At 38.5% G+C, this 27,612-nt stretch overlaps 1 protein-coding gene across 1 annotated transcript in view; it reads right to left on the reverse strand.

The window, feature by feature from the left end:
* BRWD3 (bromodomain and WD repeat-containing protein) overlaps nucleotides 1–27,612 on the reverse strand; it is a 242,942-nt gene that overhangs the window by 142,586 nt on the left and 72,744 nt on the right. Inside the window, exons 10-11 of the mRNA XM_067143342.2 lie at nucleotides 25,568–25,684; nucleotides 17,384–17,584 (exon numbers count right to left, since the gene is read on the reverse strand). Coding sequence (XP_066999443.2) covers nucleotides 17,384–17,584; nucleotides 25,568–25,684 — 318 coding nt within the window. The remainder of the gene's footprint in view (nucleotides 1–17,383; nucleotides 17,585–25,567; nucleotides 25,685–27,612) is intronic.

The raw sequence follows: 27,612 nt of genomic DNA on the forward strand, positions 1-27,612 counted from the left end.
CATGGGGAGGTAGCGACGAAAAATAACGATACGGGACTCATCCAAGGCCCCGTAATCGGAATGAGTACACTTTAAATCCTTTAACGAGTATCCATTGGAGGGCAAGTCTGGTGCCAGCAGCCACGGTAATTCCAGCTCCAATAGCGTATATTAAAGTTGTTGCGGTTAAAAAGCTCGTAGTTGGATTTGTGTTCCACGCTGTCAGTTCATCGCTCGTTGGTGTCTAACTGGCATGTTTCGTGGAACGTCCTGCCGGTGGTGGCGAGTCAAAAGCGCGCGGCCGCCGTGGTTATCCGCGTGCGATTCCTGCACACCGTAGGCGGACCCCGATGAGATCCTACCGCGGTGCTCTTCATTGAGTGTCGAGGTGGGCCGGCACGTTTACTTTGAACAAATTAGAGTGCTTAAAGCAGGCCAGCTGCGCCTGAATACTGTGTGCATAGAATAATGGAATAGGACCTCGGTTCTATTTTGTTGGTTTTTGGAACCCGAGGTAATGATTAATAGGGACAGGCAAGGGCATACATATTGCGACGTTAGAGGTGAAATTCTTGGATCGTCGCAAGACGGACCGAAGCGAAAGCATTTGCCAAGTATGTTTTCATTAATCAAGAACAAAAGTTAGAGGTTCGAAAGCGATCAGATACCGCCCTAGTTCTAACCATAAACGATGCCGGCTAGCGATCCTGTTATTGCTCAATCTCGTGCGGCTAGAAGCTGCCTGTCCCTCTAAGAAGATGTGTTGTCGCCGGTAGCATGAACGGATCCCGGATGCAACTATTTCGCAGGCTAGAGTCTCGTTCGTTATCGGAATTAACCAGGCAAATCGCTCCACCAACTACTAAGAACGGCCATGCACCACCACGCACCGAATCAAGAAAGAGCTCTCAATCTGTCAATCCTTCCGGTGTCCGGACCTGGTGAGGTTTCCCGTGTTGAGTCAAATTAAGCCGCAGGCTCCACTCCTGGTGGTGCCCTTCCGTCAATTCCTTTAAGTTTCAGCTTTGCAACCATACTTCCCCCCGGAACCCAAAAGCTTTGGTTTCCCGGGAGCTGCCCGCCGAGTCATCGGAGGAACTTCGGCGGATCGCTAGCTGGCATCGTTTATGGTTAGAACTAGGGTGGTATCTGATCGCCTTCGAACCTCTAACTTTCGTTCTTGATTAATGGAAACATACTTGGCAAATGATTTCGCTTCGGTCCGTCTTGCGACGATCCAAGAATTTCACCTCTAACGTCGCAATGCGAATGCCCCCGCCTGTCCCTAATGATCATTACCTCGGGTTCCGAAAACCAACAAAATAGAACCGAGGTCCTATTCCATTATTCCATGCACACAGTATTCAGGCGCAGCCGGCCTGCTTTAAGCACCCTAATTTGTTCAAAGTAAACGTGCCGGCCCACCTCGACACTCAATGAAGAGCACCGCGGTAGGATTTCATCGGGGTCCGCCTACAGCGCGCAGGTACCGCACTTGGAGTTGACAATACGGTCTTTAACAGTGGATTTTATTTCATGTAACCATCATGCGATTGCAAAGCAATATAAGGTTGCAGTTTAAAGAACTAAGAAACAATAAAATGCAAAAACAGTCATAAAATTAATGTAAATTACTTTAAAACTGGAAAAATGGACTGAAAAATCTATTGTTGTATGTCGCCCACCAGCCGGCCTGGGGGCATGTGAGGGCCTGTCCCTCATTGTGCTTTTCATCTGGTGTCTCAGTGAATTTTCTGGAAGGTGAAACTAGAACGCTCCTATTCCAGCTACATCCCAACGATTCTGGTACTTCATCAGCGAGGATATAAAAGCTGGTTAGCCGTGAACAAGAGCAGTGTTGAGTGTTGTAGTGGCATTGGAATAGTGAATGTTGAGAGTGTTGTTGTCGTTTATCTGTTGGTGTTGTGTTGTCGTCTTGCGGAGTGACATGTTTTAAGTAGCTTAGTGTATTAAGCAGTCACGTGAGTTGATTGTGCGAGTTGCGGCCTTGTCTGGATTACACACAATTGGACAGCAGTTGTGTGTTTTGATAGTCAACAGAGGTGTATTCGAACCCAGCCAGAGGGTGAAGTGACTGGTGTGTGAGAAGCAAAGTGAAAGATGGGACCTGTCAATCAAAATTACAGAGGATTGCCCGTTCCAGGTAAATTCCAGCAAGCTGGAAATTTACTATGAGGACAAGCAACTTTTGTAAATAGTGACTGAGTAGTTATTATTAATTTCGTGTGGCTATTTCCAGCCGAGTGCAGCCCTTGTAAGGCAGACCCTCCGATGAGGGTGGGCGGCATCTGCCATTTGTAGGTAACTGCGTGTTATTGTGGTGGAGGATAGTGTTTTGTGTGGTGTGTGAGTTGCAGGGATGTTGGGGACAGCACAAACACCCAGCCCCCGGGCCATTGGAATTAACCAATTAAGGTTAAAATCCCCGACCCGGCCGGGAATCGAAGCCGGGACCCTCTGAACTGAAGGCCAGTACGCTGACCATTCAGCCAACGAGTCGGACAGACTGAGTAGTGAAGTGTTGTGATTCATTACTAAGTATAATTGTGTGTGTGCATGAGCACTTCTAGGCTATAAATTGTACATGTTCGTATTTTCACTATTCTTTAACAAACTTATGATTTTATCCTGAGTTTCAATAATGTTACTGGCTTTACGTCTCACTAACTACTTTCATAGTTTTCGGACACACCGAGGTCCCGCAGGAGTTCTTTTACATGCCAGTAAATCTACCAACATAAGGCTGACATATTTGAGAAGCTTAAAATACCACCGGACTGAGCCAGGATCAAACCAGCCAACAAGCCAGAAGGCCAGCGCCTCAACTGTCTGAGCCACTTAGCCTGACATTCTGAGTTTTATTGGCTACCTCAGGTGGAAAGCAGTATTTCTAAATAAAAATAAAGAAAAAAAAAAACAATAAATGGTAAACACATGACTTTTGGCCTACATATACTGTAAATATAGTCAATCGTATTATGCAATATTAATACGAGAAAGAACATAATGCCAGTCATTTGAACAGTAGGCCTATCACATAATAAACCTAACCAATACCTTCATTTGAATTATTGTCATCTGTGCAGCAAACTGCTCCGCTAGAAGTGTTTTCACATCCCATATAAAGTCATCTTCACAGCCATCGACAGCATTCAAGATCCCGTGTCTGAGCGAATGTTAAGAGTTGTACTTCTGAATCACAGATAGTGTCTGGAAGCATTCCTTGGATAACTGGAGGTGTTGAAAGTTAGACCTTTACTTTTAAGTATATTTCATGCATCATATCAGGATTTACCTAAACAACTATAACCAAGATAAGAGAGACCACGCTGTTTACAGATGGTTAGATATGTTATCTCTGTGCAAAAAAATAAATACAATAAACCACCTGGAAAAGCTTGCCATATTTATAGATATCTAAATGTGTGGAGGTAATGCATTTTATTATTTCCCATAATGTTTAATTTTGTGTCGTTCACTGTCTCCATGTTTATATTACATAGTATGATTGGTTGAATATACTGATGAGTAAAACAATTGTTATGATTGGATTGCTTTCATCACGTTTTAAACCTTCTTCTCCAAAAATCACCTATACTGGTCTGACTTATGAGATATTACATGATCACAGTGTTAATAATCTTCCCTACTATATTAATGCAACACCCATGAATATTTCTTAAGTAAACTCGTGCCCTCATGTACCAATTTACTCCATACCCGACTTCCTGCCATTCTTAAATCTGTGGCAGTAGTGGGAATTGAACTTGGGTCCCCAATAATGGCAGCTAATTGTGCTGTTATGCTATGGTGGCGGACATTTCTTAACTACAAATCACAGGCGTGTCGCATGACTTAGATGCGCACTTGTAATGTGCAGGACAGACAGACAAACCTATTCACCTATTTGTGTGATGTCATCGGACCTGCAGTATGTTACAGAGGTGAAGATTTCTTAAACTACAAAACACAGACATATCGCATGACTATGATGCGTGCTTGCATTGTGCAGATTGGACAGAGGAAACTGTTAATCTATTTATGTGATGTCATCGGAGCTGCAATATGGTCTGTACCTGCTACAAAGCGGAATCATAGTTCTTCTCTGACGAATTATGTTGGTAGGATCTTCAATGCAAGGTTTAATTTTTTTCTTCCCATTTTCTTTATCTCAAAAAATCTAGGGCGGTCTAATACACAAGGAAATACAGCATCCGGTTTTCTTCTATCCTATACTTCCCATATAAGAATGAAGATTTGTCAAGATGCGCCCTCAATGAGTGTTGATGTCCACCCTCCTGATGAAGATGGGAAGCAGAAACAAGCTCATCGGGGACTGAGAAGAGATGGATGTACAAGAACTGGGACTGATGAGGAGAGAGCCTATCCGTTCGAAGATGGGAGTGTATGAAGAAGTGGAGATTGTCCCCTTCTAATTAGGGGGTTTTCATATTTGTCCTTTTCTCCTCTTCCTACACTGACTTGCCATTGTCTTAGTCCAATTGTGTGTTCCTGTTTTTATTCCTAAGTCTCTCTATATGATTGAACTGACACTTGTTTGTTCCTTCGTAATATTTAGTTGTCTGATTGTGTTTTTCTTTTGTGTATATTGTATATATCTCTATTTTTTATTTTTGTAATTGTACCCAATGATGCATACAATGATGACTGTGATAATACAATCCTACTCCTAAGAAACCTTATTTCACAGGCCTGTATTCTACTGTATCTATTTTATATGAATGCTCTATTTCTGGTGACTGACTCTATCATCTTCTTCTTCTTCTTTTATGACCACATAGAATCACTTTAGTCAGTCCATTGTTTAGGTCTCTTTGAAGGGATTGTTCGGGCTTTGCGGTCCTCCCAGTACTTCTTCAGACGCTCCGATCTTCGTGCCCTTTCCTCAGTTGAAAATATGCGTTGTTGGTTTGTTTCGTGTAAGGGTAAAGTGGAGGTTTGTATTCTTCAGTTTTGTATTCAATTTTATCTTATTTGTGGTGTCTTCTGTTGTAAGGCCTATTTCCTTCAGATCCTCTCTTATTTCTCTGATCCATTTACATCCTGTTGTGGTATTTTTTGAGACAAGATTGTGTTGTACTAGTTGTTTCAGAAGTCTCGAATCCTGCATCCTCATGATATGTCCAAAGAATCCCAGTCTCCTCTTACGCATAGTATCTGTAATGGGTTCTAGCTCTTTGTACATGACTTTGTTAGGTATTATCCGCCACTGTCCATCTTTCTGGAATTTTTTTGTTGATGCTTCATCTATATCATTAGCATTTATTTTTACTTTGCTCACATTCATTCAGATTAAGTCTTAGGTTTGTTCTTCTTTGTACAAACAGCGTAGAGCCTACAGAGCTTCAGCTTCCTTTTTGCAACCTCCCATGGCTGAAAGAGGCAAAGTAACATTAGATCAGGTTCTTAAATGTAATACTTCTGTCCTCTGTTCTCTTTTGAGTATATCTATCATCTTTATAAAATGCCTACAGTCTTTACACTTTGGTGGGGTTATGTCCAGCCTGGTTTTACATAGGGTCCAACAAATGTTATGGTGGCTTTCATTTATTGGCAAATGATTACAATATCAATTTGACTTTTTCATTCTATTTCTGTATGATCCTTTAATTTTAGTTTGCTTGTCTATGTTTTACCTGAATTTTTAAACCAACTCGTTAGTGCTAGGTTGTTTGGAAATAAAAGCCTGCTTTAGTACCTCATAGTACCGGTGAGCTTTCAAATGAAAAAAATATACTCACTTCATTCAAAATAGTTACTGTGAAGCAACGAAGAACCATTTTCTCCAATATCTCTGTTTTTTAATACCTGTCACTTAGTAAGTGATAGATGCCTAAATATATGATTTTCTGTTTGTGCTAAGGCAGGGTAATTTCAGCAGTGCGGGGAAACTTCATACTTCAGGTCTCTGGGCTTCTGTTGTTTAATATTTTCCACAAGGAGTTTCATGTTCTTTACTATGATCAAAGCTCTTTTCGTTGGCCAAAGATGGCTGCACTTTACACGTCGGTGCATTTTATCAATTTCCGGATAATACCTGACAGCGGAAATGGTTTCATAGAAAGAGAGAACTTGCAAGGGACAGCATTCAATGTTGTACACTACACTAACAACAAAGCTTGTGTGACAACAATTTTGATATCAGAAAAGTGTATGGGGGTTTCACCAATGTCTAATCACTTCCTACTTAGCTTACAAGTATAACAAAGGATCTACTTTTCATCACATGTCACAATGTGACTGAGTATGGGCTTCTACTGGTGACAAACTATTGGGTTATTGCAATGTCCACCTGCTGCTGTTTGTGATGCTCCATCAGTTCCTGTAGTACCCTGTTGTCCACATCAATTAGTTTGTCTGTTTGTTGTAGTTGGATGGAAATGGCTGAAAAGGAAGTACCACGATGTTTCAGACAAGTAGCCTGGTGGTGGTGCTCTTTAAGGTGTCAGGTCTTTATGGTCAGATACCACAGTTAGTCAGTTTGAGTCTTATTAGTGGAAATAAATATTTCACCACAAGAATGCTGACCAGCAGGGTAGGAGAGGTGGTAGTACAGAATTCCTATAATTCTATAGGTATGTCTTTTCATTATTTATTAATAGGTTAAGTCCTTCTTAACAGGTATTAAAAGGTTGAAAAATATAATTTTCTCTTAGGAGTTAAATTTTGATGATTTTTAATGGTTCCTCTTCATTTTGCTGTCGAAGAGAATAGAATCCACCACTGACATTTGAGACCAGTGTCTATTGCAGCAGGTTATTTTATGGCTGTTTTTCCTTTTGAAACAATAGTTTACAACCAACAACCCAATCCGTTTGCAATAATCCAGCCACTTTTCACCTTCCTGACTTCGACTCATCCAACCCTCTCCTCCAAGTACACTTTTGCATCCTTACCTTTTTTTGCCAATGTTTGCATTTAAATCCCCCATCACTATCATGTTCTTTCGTTCCGATTGCTTCTGCATTTCTTCTTCAACGCCTTTCTTTCTTTCTTTCTTTCTTTCTTTCTTTCTTTCTTTCTTTCGATGTGCAACCTACTTGCGGGGCATACACCATCTCTAAGCTATTTCCCTTTAGTGCTATTGTATTGTTTATTATTCTGTCACATATTCCCTTTACTTCCTCCTTTAAACTGTCTCTCACCACTATTCCCACACCTCCATTCCTTGTTCCTTCCTCATTTCAAATTCAGTATAATTTAAAATCTCTTCTCGGTTCCATCTTGTTTCTGCCAGTCTGAGCAAATCTAGTTTCCTTCTTTCCATTACATCTGTTACCTCCATCTTCCCAGTCAGTGTTTCTATATTTAGTGTTTCAAACCAACATCTTGGAATACTACTTAAAAAAAAAAAAAAAAATCAAATCTAGGTGTTATTTCGTCTGTCATTCCCTGGATTAAATTTGGGCTCCAAGGAGTCATTATTTGTTCCAAAGGTATGAGAAAAATTGGTCACAATATATGGTTTTTTTCTGTTCTTTCCAAGGCTTTGTTTCCTTTCAGGAGTAATTTTTCTTTTTTTATCTCTTACACTGACTCAGTAGGCCTATCAGAATGGAATGATTTTTCTGTCAAGGTGAACTTCCTTAGTCCTTGATAGTTCTCTACATTATCTGCAAGGCAGCATAAGCATTTTATCTCAACATTGCCAGGTGTTGAAAATGGCTGCTCTTCTGGACGCCTTTTGCAGTCTCTTCACTGAAGTACAGATGCTTCTTGGTGAAGATAGTTCTTTTGCTTTGTCTGTTTTGTCCTCTTCCAACGTCCAAACTGTCCACCCGATGGATGAATCTTGAACATTAGCGTCCAATGCCCTCCCTCCGTATGCAGCTTAAAAGCTTTTCAGTCTGTCGAACACTCAAGTTCAATATAAATATTACACTATAACATACCTGTGAGAAAAACACTATTAAACAAGGAATAAAAACACACACTATATAGTGGGTTGATTGGATAGACACTGGAAAGTATGGTTTCCTTCTCTGAATTTTGTTGGTAGGTTTGGAATTGAACCCAGGCTTTTGGCATGCAATGACAAGGACATTTAATTTTTCTGAAATTTCTCTTAAATTAATTAATTAACTATACATCAAATTCTACAACAAAAAAACATCTATTACATGTCACGGACAACCGATTGCTTCTCCTTTGCCTTCATGCCTACCCTCTCCTCTACTGACACCCCTCAACAGCAGCAGCCTGCCCTCATTGCCCGTAAGCAAACAGTCTTGCGCCAACACGACGTGATAGTGCATATATGACAGAGCCCGTTCAGAGGAATTGAGGGACAGGAGTGAGTACTATAGTTTGGCATTTTCTGATAGTTTACTCCCGCCCACCTCTCTTCTCACTAATTTAAGTCATAAGTCTCTTCTTTCTTTTTAGACCCCTACAGACAATAAAAACAAGAAGTCAATCTGAGTGAATGATTTCTCTGTATTAGACACACTACCATATAAGCTCTGCCCTGTGTTAAGTAAGAGTCCACCACAGATCAAACAAGAGGAGTTCTCATAATTAATTCAAAATTCCGTTTAACTTCACAACAAGAATGTAACAAGATGACCAATTTTATATATGTAACAACACAGTTTGTATTTAGCATTAGTGAATTTTTAAAACAGTCAAGCTATATTTTGTTATGATAATACAGTATTTGTTGAACCAATTTTGGAAGAAGAGCAGTATGGTTTCAGACCAGGAAGGTCAACTACAGACCTTATATTTGCAATTAGGATGCTAATGGAAAAATACTGGGAGAAGAACAAGTCTTTATTTCTAATATTTTTGGACATTGAGAAAGCCTACGACAGTATACCAAGGAAAAGAATTTGGCCATGCATGAAAGAACTTCAAGTGCGAGACAGCCTCATAGACAAAGTGAAAAATGTTGTATAGTGGGAATAGAATTCAAGTAGGACGTGGTTTGTCGGACTAGTCTGAAACAAAGAGAGGAGTGCAGCAGGGCAGCTCATTGTCACCAGTTCTATTTATTATTGTGATGGATGTAGTAATAAAAGAACACGGAGATATCAAAGCCTTCACATTTGCAGATGATGACGTGATCTGGAGTGACTCAGAAGAGGAACTGGGAGAGAGAATGCAAAGCTGGAATGAGGAGTTTAAGAAATATGATTTAAAAATCAGTAAGACCCAGATGGTGGTGATGAAAGTGTATGGGGAAGGACCAGAACCAATAGTCATGTTAAATGACGCCCAACTGGACAGCGTTCCAGTTTTCAAATACTTGGGTAGCGTTCTATCAAATGACAACCTAGCAAAACATGAGGTGAACAACTGAATCAATTAAGGCAACACAATTTTACCACCAGGTAAGACATCTGCTGTGAGATGAGCAAATACCTTTTTTTTTTTTTTTAAATGACATTGTACAAGTCCTATTATACACTAATTCTTACACACAGTCTCAAAACCACAACAATGACCAATAGAGATAATTCCAAACTCCAGGCAGCTGAAATGAAATTCCTATGCAATATGATCCAGAAAACCAGGAAAGACAATATTAGGAATGAGGAAATTAGAGAAGTAGGAATAGATGATTCTCTCCTCAATAAGATTCAGATATCAAGACTGAAGTGGTTTGGTCACATGAAGAGGATGCCAGTTAACAGAACTGCAAGAAAGGAATTTGACAAAAAAGTAGAAGGAAGACGACCCGTGGGAAGGCCACAAAAGAAATGGATAGATTTAGTTAAGAACGATGTACTGCTGAGAGGTCATGATTGGGACAAGTTGGTGGAGGAGAAATGGTACAAGGACAGGATGAGATGGAGGAGGCTCATATACCACATCCGGGAAACTGGAGATGGTTTAGGATGATGAATACAGCATTTGTAATAATGCAATGTATATTTAGCATTCAGACTCACAAGTGGACGACTTTTTTACAAGTGGACTTTTTCAAATTGTCACACTATATTTTAATTAATTTTTCATTTTTACAACACATTTTCCAGTAATGTTTCAGAATGTCTCTTGTTAATTTATTTGTTGGCCGTGCGTTTAGGGGCATGCAGTTGTGAGCTTGCATCCGGGAGGCAGTGGGTTCGAGCCCCACTGCTGGCAGCCGTGAAGATTGTTTTCCGTGGTTTCCCATTTTCACACCAGGCAAGTGCTGGGGCTGTACCTTAATTAAGGCCAAGGCCAGGAACATAACCCGGGTCAAGAGCTTGGTGTATGCATGTAAAAGAGCCGTTGGGAAGACATGGGGCCTATGACCATCAATGGTAATGTGGATATACACAATGATCATTAGACCATTGATGGCCAATGCTGCAATGATCTGGTGGCACAAAGTAAGTAAAGGAAAAGTCGACAGTAGATTGGATAGCTCACAGAGAATGGCATGCATAGTCATAATTGGAGCTATGAGAACTACACCGACAGAAGCCTTGAATACTTTACTAGACCTCCCATCACTATGCAATTTCATAAAAGGACAGGCTAGAATGAGTTCATATAGACTGGCACAATCAGTGTGCTGGAATGCACAAAGACCCAATCCAGGACACTGTAAAATTAACATAGTAAGAAAAGAGGAAGTTCTACACATGCCTTCTGATCATATGATACCAAAGTACAACTTTGAAAAACCGTTTGAGAACCCAGATAATAACAAAAGAAGACTGGGATATCAACAAATTGAATACTGAAAAAAGAAGATATAGCGTGGTGGACTGATGGCTCAAAGACTGTGGATGGCACAGGAGAAGGGATCAACGGGGGGAAGACCTGAGAGATCAATCCAGATGAGCCTGGGCAGACACACTACAGTCTTTCAAGTTGAAATGATAGCTATCACAACATGTCTTGAAGAAAATCTGAAAATGAACTATAGGAAAAAGAACATTTTCATTTTTACGGACAGCCAAGTGACCATTAAGGCACTAGAGGCAGTCCGGATAATAATACCCAGAATTGTCTGGTATTGCCACTCACTTCTCCTGAAGCTCTTAAAGTACAACATTGTCAAAATACAGTAATATGGGTACCAGGGCATGCAGGTATAGAAGGAAATGAAAAGGCAGATAAACTGGCCAGGAAATGGGCAGAAACACATTTTGTAAGCCCAGAAACTGTATTTGGGATTTCCTATGGACAAGCCTGACACTACAGAGGAAAATGGGTACAAAAGAAACAAATGGAAAACAGGCTTGCAAAGGAACTGATACAAGGACCAAACAAGAAGCATACTAAAGAACTGTTGAAACTCAGCAGAGAAAATATACGATAGATAGTAGGACTGTTGCCAGGACACTGCCATCTGAAAAAACACCTACATAGAATTGCGAGTCAACATATGTAGGAAATGCAATGAAGCAGAGAAATCAGTTGAACACATACTTTTCGAATGTGAGGTGTTGGGTAGAATCAGACTCTCCATCCTAGGACAACCAGGTGAAGAGAGAGAAAAAATCCAAGAAGACCCAAAAAGAAAAACCTGCAGCATTGTAAAGGGAGCAGGTATATCTAGGTGAGAATGAAGGAAAAACATGGTAGCAAAAGATCTTAAATGTCGATGCTAATCAGGAACTAATATTTAGAGGCCCAAAAAGAGGAAGAAGGTCACGACCTCTTCCTTCCCAGTCCTACCCTTTCCTAACACATCGTCGCCATAAGACCTATCTGTGTCAGTGCGACGTAAAGCAAATAATAATAATAATAATAATAATAATAATAATAATAATAATAATAATAATAATAATAACAACAACAATCATCATCATCATCATCATGTGTCCCACTCCAGTCACCCAGGTGTGGTTAACAAGCCTCCTCCATTCTTTTCTATCCCTCCACTTTTCCTCCTCCATTACTTCCGCCACATCTAATCCAGCTTCTCTAATGTCCTTTCATATCTGATCCACCCACCTTCTTCTCAGTCTTCCAACTGGTCTCTTTCCCTTAACTTCCCTTTCCAATTCCCTTCTTGCTATCCGTTCCTTTCCCTTTCTTTTTAGATGTCCGAACCACCTCAGTCTTGCTTTCTGTATGTTCTGTACAACAGTTCTATATTTAGTTCTTCTCTAATTTTGATGTTTTGAATTCTATCTCTTCTTGTCCTTTTAATCGATGTTCTTAAAAATTTCATTTCCACTGCTTGGATCTTACTATCTTGTCTCCTATTAGTTACCGTTACATCATCATCATCATCATCATCATCATCATCATCATCATCATCATCATCAATGTCCCACTCCAATCGCCCAGGTGTGTATGTTACAATTGGTATGAAATACTGTTTATATAATGTTAATTTGATTCTCTTCGGTACTTTGTCATCCCATAAAAGCTCTCTGACTTGATGATAAAATGCTGTACCTTTACTGTACTTAGGGCCGTTTCTACCATCTGCTGGTAAAGTGGCTGGCAGCTGCCCGGGAGGTAAACTACCTGGAGGTGTAAATCGGCTGGTACTTTGGCTTGCGTCCAACCACCTCCGCGCAAGCGCTAGGTAGCTACCAGGAGCTAGACACCGATATATGAAGTTGGCTAGACTGATTTTCAGCGACTTCTCGCTTTCGAGTGGGGTGCTATCTATCGTCAGATGCATGAAACTCATTTCGATTGTCTTATTTCCCTGTGCTTGCGTTTGCTTATTATCATCACCAAAAAGCCTAATAAGGGGAGTTTTAAGAGGTATGGACAACGATTTATGTCAAGCTTTCGTGATTTTAATCTATGATCTTCAATATCAATACCTAATCGGGATTAAAATCTTGAGATTACATTTTCTTACGCCCGTTATAACCTGTCATGTAAGGCAGCGTTTTGAAAAGTATTCTCGTAGTAGATTGGTCAAGTCGCTCGCTCCATAATAGAAGGTACGCAGGTTTTCATCGTATTTCTAATTTACATTTTAAAATGTATTTTCGATCCCTGCCGTTGTTCTTAACTCTCTTTCACGCGCTTCCATATACGTAGGCCTATGTACACACACATCTTCTTTACGGACTTATTGCCTTTGAGCATTCTATCTGCAGGCTTCTGTGAATTGATTAAGTATCTCCACGATGCTCTATTTGCAAATAGTTCTGTGACCTCGTTTAGTTCAACCTGCTTCCATTTATTGATAAAGTATTTCATTCTAATGTTTAACTTTATGAAGATAAAGTTGGAAGGTACTGTAAATGTAAAGAACTAATCGGGATAAATATCCATTCATAGGAAGAGGAATTCGGGAATGGAATAGTTTCCAATTTCTTCGAAATAATCTACAAGAAGACTATGTAAACAACTAATAGGGAATCTGCTACCTGGGCGACAGTCCTATGTGCTATTAATCATAACATCACTTTCTATAAGTAGCATGCATATAAAGCAATTTCCTAGTAGACATAATATTGCGATTAAATATTTCAATGAAATATATTATTAACAAAAGAACGTATGAACAGAGGCATACAGATTAACACAACGCTAATAATGGAAATAAAAAAGATTCGTCATAATAAAGACTCGAACCTGCATACCTCGAATTACGAAGTGAGCGCGTTGGCCATTACGCTACAAGAACACTCGAATAGTTAGGGTACGATACGTACTATATATTAAATTATACCTCGTGTCTGAAAACTGAAAAAGTAGAAAACTAAAGCCCATTTGAAATGATTTACAAATAGATTTTGATTTTATATCCTTTTAAAGTTTCTTTACGAAAGCTTGACTTATATGTGTTCCCTAAGGTACCGATGCGAGAGGCTGGTGTGACCGTTGCAACACAAGGGAAGCATTAATGTTCAAGATCCTGCAATACAATATCGGCCACTGTTGCAGCATCATGCTTTTTTCAGTATACTAAGCTAATTTAAGTTGTATGTCACCAGAAATACAGCTAATAATGTTCAACTCTCAAAACTTGCCCGGCAGGTAAAGTCTTATCGGGCCCTCGAAGTGGCCGATAAATTACGCGCCCGGTAACTACGATTTATGCTGCCGATAGCGCTACCTGGGGGTGGTCGAACGGAAACATCCTTTTACGCGGAGGGCAAATTACGCGCTACTTTACCAGTAGGTGGTAGAACCGGCCCTTAGTCTGTTATTAATTTCAGGGTTGACTTCATTACGGTACTGTATTGGGCCTACTGCCTGTGTACTTTCAAACAAAACAAAACAACAACAAAAAAACAAACAAACAAACAAACAAATAAATAAATAAATAAATAAATAAATAAATAAATAAATAAATAAATAAATAAATAAATAACTTTCATTAATAATGCTACCCAGATATGTAAACTGTTCTACATTCTCTAACCATTCCCCGTCTATGTTCACTTGGCTTCTCTTTTCCTCTTTTCCACAGTGCATGACTACAGTTTCCTTTTTACTAATTACCATTCCAAACTCCTTCAGATTTTCATTCCAAATGTCCAGTCTCCTTTGTACTTCCTTTTCTCCCTTTCCCCAAATCACCACACCATCTGCAAATACCAAAGCATTCACTTTGTCACTACTGATACTCTGTTTTACACGTTTTATGATTTCATGCATCAATATAATAAACAATAATGGTGACAGTGCACTTCCTTGCTTGAAACCTTTTTTTGTATAAAATGTTTCAGTCACCACTCCCCACTTGTACATTGCTTTTACTCTCATGATACAACATTTTTATCTTGTTAATTAATGATTTTGGTACATTCCTTTTCCGTAGGCATTCATGTACACGTTTTCTCTTAACTGAATCATAAGCCTTTTCCAAATCCAAAAATACGAGGATAATTTCCTTGTTCCTTTCCAGATGTTTTTCCATTATCGTTTGCACTGTAAATATCAAGTCTACTGTTGATCTATTCATCTAAGTGTGTTTGTCTATGACTTTCTCCATTCTTTTAGCCCATGTGAGATAATAGGGTTATAACTCTATAATTTTCACATTTCTTCCTATTTCCTTTTTTTGAACAATGGTACAATGCTTCCTTGTTGCCAATTTTTAGGTATCTTTCTTTCCTTCCATATGGCATTGAGGGCTTGGTAGAGCCACTGTAGTCCACTGCTTCCTGCTGTCTTAATCACATCAGCATTGAATTTGTCTTTTCCACTTGCTTTACCTTTGGTCATTGCCTTCACTGCCCTTTCAAGTTCCAACCATGTTATCGGGTTCTCTTCTTTTTCTCCATCTATTATTTCCATTTTCTTATCTCCTTCTTCCTCCGAGCACTCATCCTCATTATAAAGTTTTTCAAACTATTTTGCCATCACCTTCTGAAGACCCTTTTCATCATGTACTATGGATCCATCTTCTCTCTCTAATGCCTTGATTTTTTCTTGATTTATTCCTTTTGATTTTATTACTCTGTATAATAGTTTCTGATTTCCTCGACTCTCTTGCTCAATTTTGTTCGTAAACTCTCCCCAACATTTCTCCTCTTCTTCCTTGATACTCCTCTTTTCTTGTAGTTTCAATCGTTTGTATTCCACATGTAACCTTTACATATTACTACCTGTAAATATAAATATCAATGTAGAACACTGAGTTTGGAGGACATCAGAATGTTGTTTGAACAATTCTACAATTTAGACCACAATGCACAAACACGACATTTAGCTTCATCATGCATTGAAATTGCAGATATTAAACGCAGGGAGACTGATGAGGCCATTTCGTGCAGACACTGCACATTTAAGTACTTTTAAAGAAAAAATGCAGTTCAAATTCAGGTATCCCAAAAAGCCTTATGCACGATATATAGAATTACTGCTAGACGTCTGCAAATGCTCCAAGAGAAGATAAAATGTGGCATTCCCTTTGAAGAGAGAAGAGGTACGCATAAGAATCGTCCAAACACACTTCAGAACAATGTGAAAGATTTGATAAGAAAACACACTGAGAAGGTACCAAGACAAGAAAACCACTACTTGAGACATAAGAATGAAAAGCTCTGCCGAGTTCCAATTTGAATGTTATTTTTACCAACTCTTTAAAGAAGATAATTCTACAGTACAATGCAGTGAAAGAGTGTACAGAGATATTTTCAGGGGAGAATATAATTTACGCTTTGGAGTACCACGTTCGGATACATGTGGGTATTGTGATAGACTGTTCCTTCAGAGTGTTAACAGTAAAAAAGAAACCGAAAGAAAGAAAATAGAAGAGGGCAAACTGCACCATTTACAGGTAGAAGCAGAAGCAGCTTATTCAATGCTGCAGAAGGATACTGAAAAGGCTACAACAAACAAAATCTACGTTGTCATATGCACAGACCTCCAGAGGTACTGTACTGTCCTACCCTTAACCATTCTGCAATATTCTATCAAATATTCTGTCAACTTACAAACAAACAATACATAATGTTGGGGACAATAAGGTGTGGATGTGTGTATGGCCTGAAAATGTAGCCAGACGGGGATCAGCAGAAATAACCTCTTGCCTCCTGAAGTACATAACCTATGAATTTTCAGTACTAAAATTAAGTGAAGAAAGAACTTTAGTGGTGTGGTCAGATTGATGTACAGGGTAGAATAATAACTGGAAAACTATTGTTTTGAATCAATATCTGCTGAACTTGAAGTACTTCACATCTGTGAAGCAAACATTTCTAATCACGAGCCACAGCTTTTTGCCTTGTGATTGAGATTTTGCATTGAAACAAGAAGAACCCCCTTGTGTACGATCCATTTGAATTGGTCCAGGTAATAGCAACTACAAGACCAAACAACTCGTTTTTGGTTTGCTACATGCAGCAAGATGATTTAATTGATATGAGTGCTATTGAAAAACAAATCCATAAAGATCCAAATTGCAAAATAACAGACTACGTTTGGATGAAGATATCCTCAGACTCTCCAGCAGTACTTCAATGTCGCAACTACTTACAACTTTGGTACTATGCAAACTTGAATAAGCTTGAATAGACTACCGAAACTGTATAATGACCCACTGCCTGTATCTGCGGAAAAGAAAGCTAATCTGCTAGACTTGTGTCGATACATTCCTGAAAAATATCGAGGTTTTTATGAGAACCAAAAGACAATGTGAAGTGACAATGTAATATTTAGTCATCATTGCAAAACATTCTCGCAACAATATTGCTGGTGTTCAGTTAATTCTGTTAAACAATGGGAAGCTCTAACAATGGGTAATGCAAATTAGAAGTGTGGTTTATGTTTCATTATTTTTATACAGAAAAAAAAAACAATAAATAATATTAAAAGCTATAAATATTTTCAGTAGTATAAATGTTGTAACCCGCCAAAATGTGCTACTTCCGTTACAGTTACAACCTTTTCGCATGGACGTCCAATTGGAGGCGACAATGGGTGAATTGATATAAATATTCCATGCTAACTCAACAAATCAGAAACACAATACATAACATTCAAATATTTCCCTTACTTTGGTAATTTGGTGCTCATAAGCAGGGGCAAGGATTTCCATTGTTGACATTCATAATGCCACACATGAGCAGTACCATCTTTACTACCAGAGATGAACCGGAGCCCTGAATTGGCCCACTGGATGCTGTCCACACGGTCAGAATGCGCCTCTGTTTCAAGAATACGGTGAGGGCCTTCCTCTCCTTCCATCATATAAACTCTGTATGTAAAAAAAAGAAAATAAATATTGATTTTACATCTCTAAGTTTTAATTTCATCACAAAATAGCTTAACCATAATTAACTCGTCAGAATACAAATTTCTTGTGAATGGAGTAGCACTGTGATGAATAGTATTACCTCATCTTCATATCTTAACATATCATCAATTTAAGATTTGTCCACTATTCTCAATGATTTTACAAACATTGTAACACATAATACAGATATAAAATAATGTAAGTCACCAGATAAGTCATAATTCAATTACAGTGGAACCTCGATTCTGCATTTTTGGAGAAACCACGGAAAAAAAACATACAACACGGGAAAACGGAAAATCCGGGAATGAATGAACCATCAACAATTTGGCTAAACATCACAAAAATGAAATATGTATACTTATAATCTTACAAACACCCCTAAACCAAACCAAACTACAGCCCCAATGGCCTTCCGCCTACCAAGTGACCGCCTCGGTCCGAAGGCCAGCAGATTACGAGGTGACGCATGATCAGTGTGACAAATCCACCCGGCCGTTATTCCGGGCTCTCTAGACTGGGGCCGCAATCTCACCATTAAATAGCGCTTCAATTAAAGGTAATCATAGAATGAGTGAACCTGGAACCAGCCCTCATATCAAGGTAAAAATGCCTGACCTGGCCAGTAATCGAACCCGGGCCCTTCGGGTGAGAGGCAGGCAAGTTAGACCGCGGGGCCAGCTTCAAACATTAATTACCGGTACGCGACTTAAAAATCTCGAAACTTTACATCCAGTTTTACCTGGGAAACTTCGTCTGTTTTCCCTGAAAACTTCTTTCAGTTCAGCAACTTTGATCAGCCAGAGCCAAACTCTTTGAAAATCTAATACGGTACCCGTAACGGCAAGCCAAACAACAATCGACCACAAGTAGTTTTTAATTCTCTATCTCTGATGTAATAAATTAAAGCACATTAGATACAAAAGCGCTCAACATGACGGCGAAATTCTCTTTCTTTTTTCTTCCAATGTAATTTGGTCACCGGTATACTGTTCGTAGTCAGTTTATAAAAATCTTGTACCGCGTAAATTAGGCCTACATCGGCTTTTCAAGGTTATGTTGAACTCGAGAATATGGTTTGGAATGTAAGTATCGATCTTCAAGTTCTCAAATGCATTAAATTCAATTCTGCCCGTCACTAATCATAATTGAGAAAAAATATCATTAACACTTCCAAAATTACGATTATTCGTGACCTTGAGCTCAGCTGGAAAGCACACTCGCTGTAAAAGTCGGTACAAAATGATACAAAGCTTTTAAATGTAACATGCACAAATAAAACGACTGCGGTTTTCGCAACATTTTAACACAAAAACATGAAATTCCCTGTCTTATATTAGGACGAAAACAGTAATAGGCAATCTCAAAACCTCCCATGGCTTCTGGTCTCGATAACATAATTGTGTACGGTAATATTAAAATACTACTGTCAATTTGTGTTACTTAAGAAGGAGCAGTTTCGATTCCTGCCTGAAAGCCCAGTGACTATACAGTGCCCTGAGGGAAATGCCGAAAACCTGTTCGGCGATACACTCAAAAAAGTAAAAAAAATAAACATCTAACCCTGACGTTTTGCAAATACGAACATTTGATGAAATTCGTTTCGTGTTCATGTAGAGCTTTCGAAGAAATGCACTCTGTCTCCTTCCAATTGTTGTGGTCACTCTCTGCTTTATGATTTCCACGGATTCTCTAAACAATACCACTAGAATGCGATGCTAAGATGGCCCCTTACGCAAGTCCGCCGTCGATCACTTTTCTGGTACAGTACTTCCTCAAATTACCGGTACCGCAATGACGAGACGTTAACACCAAAATCCGTAAGTATGCCGTAGCCGTCCTTTCGTGAGATACAGTTTCTTGAAAAACGCATGATCGAGGATTTAGCGTTGATGGGACTGAAATTTCTGGACGGTTGATCTGGGAAATTGTTTCTTCGAGGAACGGATAATACGGGATTTTTACAACGTGATTTAATTAGGATGCTCGCGGGACCACGTAATTTGAACGAATAATACGGGAAAACGTAGTTTCCAGGAACGTATAATCGAGGTTCCACTGTATGTTTTGTCAAATTCTAGCTCATAAACTGGGGCTATGATGTGTTAACAATGACAAAGCTTGTAAACAAAATAAACAATATAGAACACTTTTCTAATGAATTCTCTATTGTAAAAGGGAGCTTCTAAGAAATAAAAGAAACCAAGTGGCCAAGAGCAGCATGCAATAATGATTGTAGGAAGCACAATATCAGCTGAGTAACTGATGCAAGTTGTTTGTGTGAATAAACAAATATCCAGAGGGAAAAAGAGTCATCACATATACTGCATCCTGTATCATTACACAGTACCTTCTTGAACGAACATTTTCCACATACATACCTCTGGCAGGAGTTATGTACATTTGAGGGTTGTTGGAGCAGTTGGACTTTTGACAGTGTTTCTTCTTCAGTGATGTCTTCCCTCATTATTTTCCGATTTTCTTGAACATTTCTTTCATTATATACAACTAAACTAGAACGTCCAGTCCGTCCAACTTTAGTTTTGTGGCAGTACACAGTAGTTTTCAGTTTCTTCTTCCCTCGATTCTCTACCTGCACATCGGAGTGAAGAAAGCTCAAAATAAGGGCAATGTTTTTCTTTTTTGCACTGATAATCAGAAAGAGTGTGACCCAATTTATTCTTGTAGACTGTGGTATCTTACAGCTCTCTTCTTCGGTTATTGTTTTTAACTGTATAGGGAACCTTCCTACAATTCCTTCTCTTGTACTGGCGATGCCGGTCCATTCCTTTCACAGCTGCCCTGCTAAGGACACAGATGTAAAATAGATGTCGCAGGTACATTCAGCCCCCTCTCGAAATATGGTTTCATAAGGGATAGAACTACAAATTCACGTACAGACTGATTATCAGGTTTAGTTTCATTTTTACCCAGGTAAGGGAAGCCGTTCCAAGAATATCTGGTTTTGATATCAGCCTGTAACCAGTACTTGATTCCAAATTTGTCTGTTTTTCCTAGCATATATTACAAAAATCTATACCTACATTTCGTTGGATACAGTTGCTCATCACAAGTGAAATTTTCTCCAGGACTGAAACAGTGTTTGGAGTTCTTTATAAAATGTCCCATATAAGTGCAAACTTGTCTTGCAACCTTTCATTTCATTCTGATCCAATATCAAACCTGAAATACTTCATGATCTCCAACATTCTGTCTCTTGACATAACAGTTTCTAAAAGTTGCCACTCCCTCATAAAGAGACCAACAACTTTTCAGTGGTATGTCAAGAAGACCTGCACCCCTAACATACAGCAGAGTAATAAATGCCTGAAGCTCTTCTTCAGAAATTATGCAACCTGGCTTTTTATGCAGTGTTTCTTTTTCAGTGCATATTTTTATAACTGAAAAAATTCAAGATTTTTGATTAGGCTGAAAGCACTAAACTTAGAATCATCTGTGATATTCTGGGTTGCATATCACGAAGACAGGTACAATACGTAAAATATTTTGTGCTGATCGCCTACCTGGTACTGGAGAAGAACCATCTAATATTTCCCATCTGGTTCCATTTGCAGATGTTTCAATGCTGGAATCTAAAATGAGTGCTGCAGTGGTGGGGCTGGTTTCATCTTCTGACAGAACTTCATCTCCACTTTGTTGTGTTTAATCATCGTCTAGAGATTCATTATATAATAATAGATGTTCCTTCTGGATTGGAAAGATCAGCTGGTGTTAACACCTCACCGTTGCCCAGGGAATGCCCGAATGTAAATCATACACTCTTTGGGGAGGCTCTTTCCATATCAATCCACAAGGATGAGATTATGGAGAACTAGAAATCCGCAACTTGCTGGTTGGATGATACCAATTGAACATCTCCCTCCATGACACAAGGAACATTGGTCTACTTGGAAATTGTTGAATAGGCTTCGCACTGGGGTTGGTAGATCAAGAATCAATATGGTGAAGTGGGGCTTTCCTGGCACATCCAGGCTATGTGAATGTGGTGAAGACCAAACCACAGCCCATTTCATGAACTGTAGTAAATGTCCTTTAAGTTGCACAATGGAGGACTTGATGGCTGCAACACCTAATGCCCGTGATTTGGCAAAATTCTGGGCAGACACTATATGATGTTATGAAGTACCATTATGTTATGTAAAATGTATACTTCTGATACGAATAAATAAATAAATAAATCGTCTGGAGATGATGATCAATATGTATCAGAATGATTCCTGCTGAGTGAATCATTGTCTTCTCTGCCTGAATCATCTAAGGAGATGTTTTGTAGCTCAGTTAAGATCTATTCATTTCGTAGTATATCATTTTGTTTGCTTATATTAGAATGGAAAAATCTCACTCAAGACTGCTCTCACTCTCACACTACAGTCAACAAGTTGTTCACCAAGCATTTGTAGAGTTCGACATTGTACTTATTATGGCTTGCAGGTAACTTCCAAATATGCATTAACGTCATTGTTGATAACAAGGTATCTAATAATAAAGGCTAGAATATGCTTAAAATCCAGGTATAAACGTATGTTAATAATGGGTCAATGTCATCCTTACAGATATATCTTGCATTCTTATTTGATCAAATAAGAGAAAGAAATTACAATCTTGTATGAAGGTATTATGGAAGAAACTGTATAAAGTCATGGAGTACAAATAATATCAGTACTAAAATATAGTGCACATATGGAAACAAAATGTGCTAGAGGTCATTTTGACCCCTGCCATCCTTCTAGAGTCAACCATCACTTGTACATCCACCTCCAGATGCAATAAATCTTTATATTTATAACTGCCAATAAGAACAGCAAGTAAATTATGAGGTTTAGTTTCAGCTTTACCCAGGTAAGGGAAGCCATTCCAAGAATATTTGGTTTAGTAATAGGATGCATGCCCTGAAATTAATAGAAATTAGAGTTTAAGGAGAGTATTTCTCTCTTACAATAACAGGCCTGAAATGAATCTACTGTAAATTGTACCCTTTGTTAAAGAGTAACTACTGGTACCTACTTTGGATTTTCTCTCCATGTAGCAAACCGTTAACACAGGATTATGATGTTAGAACATTTATAACAAAACAATTGTGGATGAGGAGATTTTGAGTATACTTTCCCATGTGAATATAACTCCATCTTCCATATCGCAGATGTCTGCATAAAGCCACAAAATCCTTAACTATGTTCTGAAAAGTATAGGTTCAAGATATTGTCTGCCAGGCAAATGGATACTATTTGATAAGCTGAACACAAACTCATGTCACTAGATTAAGTTTTCCTACACAATGAATAGTACTTTTAAAACATGAACATTTTGATCTTAAAATAAAAACGTACTTTGAAATTCAACATTTTTAACAGTGAAAAATTCATTCTAACAATCATTATCTTAGTGCAATGTTCAGAATACAGAGTGAAGAAAACAGTTCAAATCTATATATATAAAATAAGAGTTTTGTCTGCACATTGCTTAGAATTTGAAAATGGTATTTCCGTATCGATCATGTCCATAGTAACAAAGAAATGCACTTTTTACTTTTCCGTAATTTCTGTCTGTCAGTCTGTATGTATGTACATGCATCACGAGAAAACGGCTGAAGAGAATTTAATGAAAATCGGCATGTGAAGTCGGGAGATGAGCCACTACAATCTAGGCTATAAATCATTTTACTCACGCTGAGTGAAATGGTAGTTTAGGGGAAGGCCTAATATTTAATTCCCAAATACTTACTGTATATTATTAGTGGTCCTATCGATAAATAATACATAACTAAAGTTATATAGAATTAAATTTCCAATCATTTATGTCATACATTGTTACCGTACCAGCTCTGATAACACAGATATTCATGAATTTGTATTTTTGTTGCCAAAAAATGGGTTAACAGAATTTAATGAAAGTTGGTATATGGAGTCGGGAAATAAGAAACTACAGTGTAAGTTATAAAAAAATTTATTTGCCCTGCATGAAATTGTAGCTTAGGGGAAGGCACCTAATATTTAATTTTTAAATACCTATGTTATTGGTCCTATCGGAAAGTACTACATAACAAAAGTTATAGAGAATACAATTTCCGACCATTTATGTTTTATTCAATTTTGCCATACCGACTATGATAGGAGTGGTATTTCAGAGTCGGAAGAAAACTAAATGTGAAGGCCTAGAATATTGAAAGCGCATAACATTGATCAACAATAACATTACATTGACCAATGTTTGTGGTGATGTTCTTTGTCTCTTATGCTGCTGCTCAACTCCGATAGGTAGGATTACTGATGCGTACCGAGTATAACAACCTGACTGAATATTACAGTTAAAATTGAAATAATTGATAAATAGATTCAACCTATTCAATACAAAAGAATAAGAAATGTAGTAAATTACATTCCCATTTAATAATAAGTAGAAATGGTACCGGTTTCGACCCTAGTCCAGGTCATCGTCAGCCGATTAAAACATGAAAAACATTGCATAGGAAAAGGAAAAGATTACGTACACTCCGGATCAGTAGAAGAGGTGATATAAATGAACGGGGGTAGACACTGTAAAACTCAGAAGAAGTAAAATGCAAGTCACTCAAAAGAAAACAGTGCGCAATTCTCTGAGCGGCAGCATGGCACACGCAGCGCTAGGCAAAGTCCCACAATGTTTATGAATAGCGGAGAACGGTTAAATGAGCCAGTTTTTAAACACTGTCAGGCACAAAGTCACATCACAATCGAACACATACGAAGATCCATAATCGTGCAGGAGTTGAAGACGAGTAGATCCAATGAAGCAACTTGCCAGCTCCCGGTGATCAGCGCGACACATTCAATATCAGGCACTGTGGATCTTCAAGCTATTCTCCATTTTACTTTGGCGTTTAGTAGCAGCAGCAGCAGCAGCAGCAGCAGCAGCAGCAGCAGCAGCAGCAGCAGTAGTAGTAGTAGCAGTAGTAGTATGACCTGGTACAGAATTACAATTTAGGCATATTCCAAATGATAGCACCACAATTCACTAAAGAACTCAAAATTCAACCCTGGAAAAAGCCATTTGTTAAAAAGAGCTTTTTCCTTTTCACTTCTGTTGAATTCTAAATTCATTTTATTCAAAATTAGCAGTGAAGAGGGGGTTTCTCCTCTGGCTTGGAGGCAAAAATTGCCTCCAAGTCAGATAGATTTTTCCGCCGCCAGTGTAGTGAATTGAGATTTTCCGACTCATCAGGTACTCCTAGAAAACAGATTAGTAAAAGGGCATAGTTTTTGCCCTGGGACTCTCCACTATTCGACCCCCCCCCCGCCCGATAAAAGACTAAAAGTGTTCACGGATCATGGCTGTGTGCGGCCTAATCATTCCAGCTCTGGAACTTAGAACTGTTAGATCGGCAGCGTAGTACTGTTCGTTAAAAGTGAGAAAATGTGTGGTTTTCCATTTGATCAAGTATTTCACGTGAAATCATTGCTTTTACTCGCGCCATTCCTACTGACGTCATTATGATGACCTATGTTCATTTCAGTTGGGAAAACCACTAAAACAGTCTTTCTGAAGATGTAAAAAGGCAGGTGGAGAGTGAGTGTCTGCTATTACAATGCAATTCCCCAACATGATTGTGACTGATGGTAGGCAAGCGGGCCTACCATTATAATGAAAATTCCCTAACGCAGTCTTCATATGAGAAAAGACGTTTGGTGATTTCTCCGTCGCGTTTCTAGGGTAACGACCAGAGCTATGCAATTTAATACAGTCTTGCTCACAACGAGTACTCTACCTAACCTAGAATTCTGTATACAATTTAGAATTCCGTAGCGAAGCACGAGTACATCAGCTAGTATGTTATAAATACAGTAAATGTTCATGAAAAGAAATGCTTAAAATGTAGAGAGAGAACATCATTTCATGTGAAAAATTATTTTTATGACAGTGAAACATTGTAACAGGTATTATCCTCACCTAACATGATGATCTGCACTGCCAGCTGCTAAGAACATACCTCCAGGACTAAATGAAGCACAAATCATCTGAGAATGCCCAGGCCTCATCCGTTCATTGTACTGGATTGGTTTTGGCCTGAAGAATAAAAATATCAAATACAAATCATTTAAAATAATTATGAAGCAGCTTCTTAGAAGATGCAGCTACATAAAATGTTACCTAAGGAACAACAGAGATTCTTTAAAAAAAGGAACTTTGTTGCTAGTTGCTTTACGTCGCACCGACACAGATAGGTCTTATGGCGACGATGGGAGAGGAAAGGGCTAGGAGTGGGAAGGAAGCGGCCGTGGCCTGAATTAAGGTACAGCCCCAGCATTTGCCTGGTGTGAAAATGGGAACTATTATTAACAAAGGGGAAAAGTTCTGTTTTATGTAATGTGTTGATAGAGTGAACGGAACTAATGGGGATTACTGTAAGTACCTTCGTGTTAATATGAGAAAAGATCTCCATAGGTGTAATAAGAAAATAAAGGTATAGATCACTTTGTATGGTTGAGGGTATTTCAGGTTTGTAGAAAACTAGCGGCCTGTCACAACAATAGCTGCGAACAAAGACTAAAAATGAAACTTATGACAAAGGAAACATGAGAAAAGTAACAGAAAATATATTGAACTCCGGAAAACTATTTAATCGCCTTTAAACTTACACTTCCCTTGTAACTACATGTATATAATTTTTTAACCTTGGCAACTGCCCTATCATAATATTCTTTTACATGTTTGTAACTCATGTTTTAATCACTTAATAAAGTAGGCTACATTTCAATGTAAATGACTGCATTTGGCTGCCCTATTCATTGATTGATTTTAGTATTTTATTTAGAATTTTTTAAGAAATACCCTTCAGTTTCGGGGAACTGATCCTGATATGGTATAGTTTTAATTTTGGTATCCCTCACAGCTTTAACTCGATTAAATGCCACATATAACTGACCATTGCTGGAAATGCACTGAGATAAGCAAATAGCTATTTTGTCAAAACTTGAACCTGTGCTTTGTTAATGGTCATTGCAAAAGCAAGACGTAACGGCAACTGCCTCCTTTTAAATTTGAAAGGCAGGTTACTGTAAGTAGCAAGTGCAGTACTTTAATTTTTGGCCATATTTGAGTATTCTGGATACATGCCTCATTTATCTGAACTCTTCCACCTTTGGATACCACACGAAGAACTTTCCAAAAATCTCCCCCTAATATCACAATCTTACCAACCATTTCTTTTTTACACCTCATAATGTCCTTTAGTAGGCAATCAATGCAATTTACTGCTAATGCAGGAATCACTGAAGTTTTATCAATAATAATGACAGCTGAGTATTGCAAAAGGCCTGCTTCTGAGTTCCTGTTACTGGAACAGGTAAACCAAAAGTTTTGTGAACTGACTTACCATCTGGTAATAACAAAGCTGCAATTCCTGTCCATGGAGCAGGTCAAAATGACACCCACACTAAATTTTTCTAAAATAATGTGTGCACTCGCATATCATTTCTCTTCAAATGTCTTGACTTTTTATAGTTTTCTGTCCTGTTTACAGTGACGTATTGCAATCAGCAAAATATTTAAATCTTCATAGATTTTTTATATGACATACCCTCAACAGAGGAAGGGGTCATTTTAACACCTGTGTAATTCCTTATTACAATGCAGCAGTTTGCACTGTCAGTCAACAGTGTGTACCCAACCTGGGTTCTTGGTATTGTTAAGCTCTTACTGTCAGATGAGTGTTCCAGTTAGCAGGATTATTGTACTAAACTCATCATTTAGAAAATGTTCTTCTTACAGATATGTTGATAAACTTAACCATAGTAGGTATTTGTATTTGTTCCTGTATTGACTTGTCCAAAGCTATTAATTTTTTTTTTTTTTTTTCGTATGGCATGCATAGGATACGGTTACAAATATGAAGGTAAAACTACATACAAGTAATAAATATCTAGTAATACCCACTCTTGATCACTAAAAATCACAAATTAATGTCCAGAGAAGTAATCCACTTCACTGCATTG

Source organism: Anabrus simplex, chromosome 3, assembly GCF_040414725.1.
Source record: "Anabrus simplex isolate iqAnaSimp1 chromosome 3, ASM4041472v1, whole genome shotgun sequence".
Taxonomy (NCBI): Eukaryota; Metazoa; Arthropoda; class Insecta; order Orthoptera; family Tettigoniidae; genus Anabrus; species Anabrus simplex.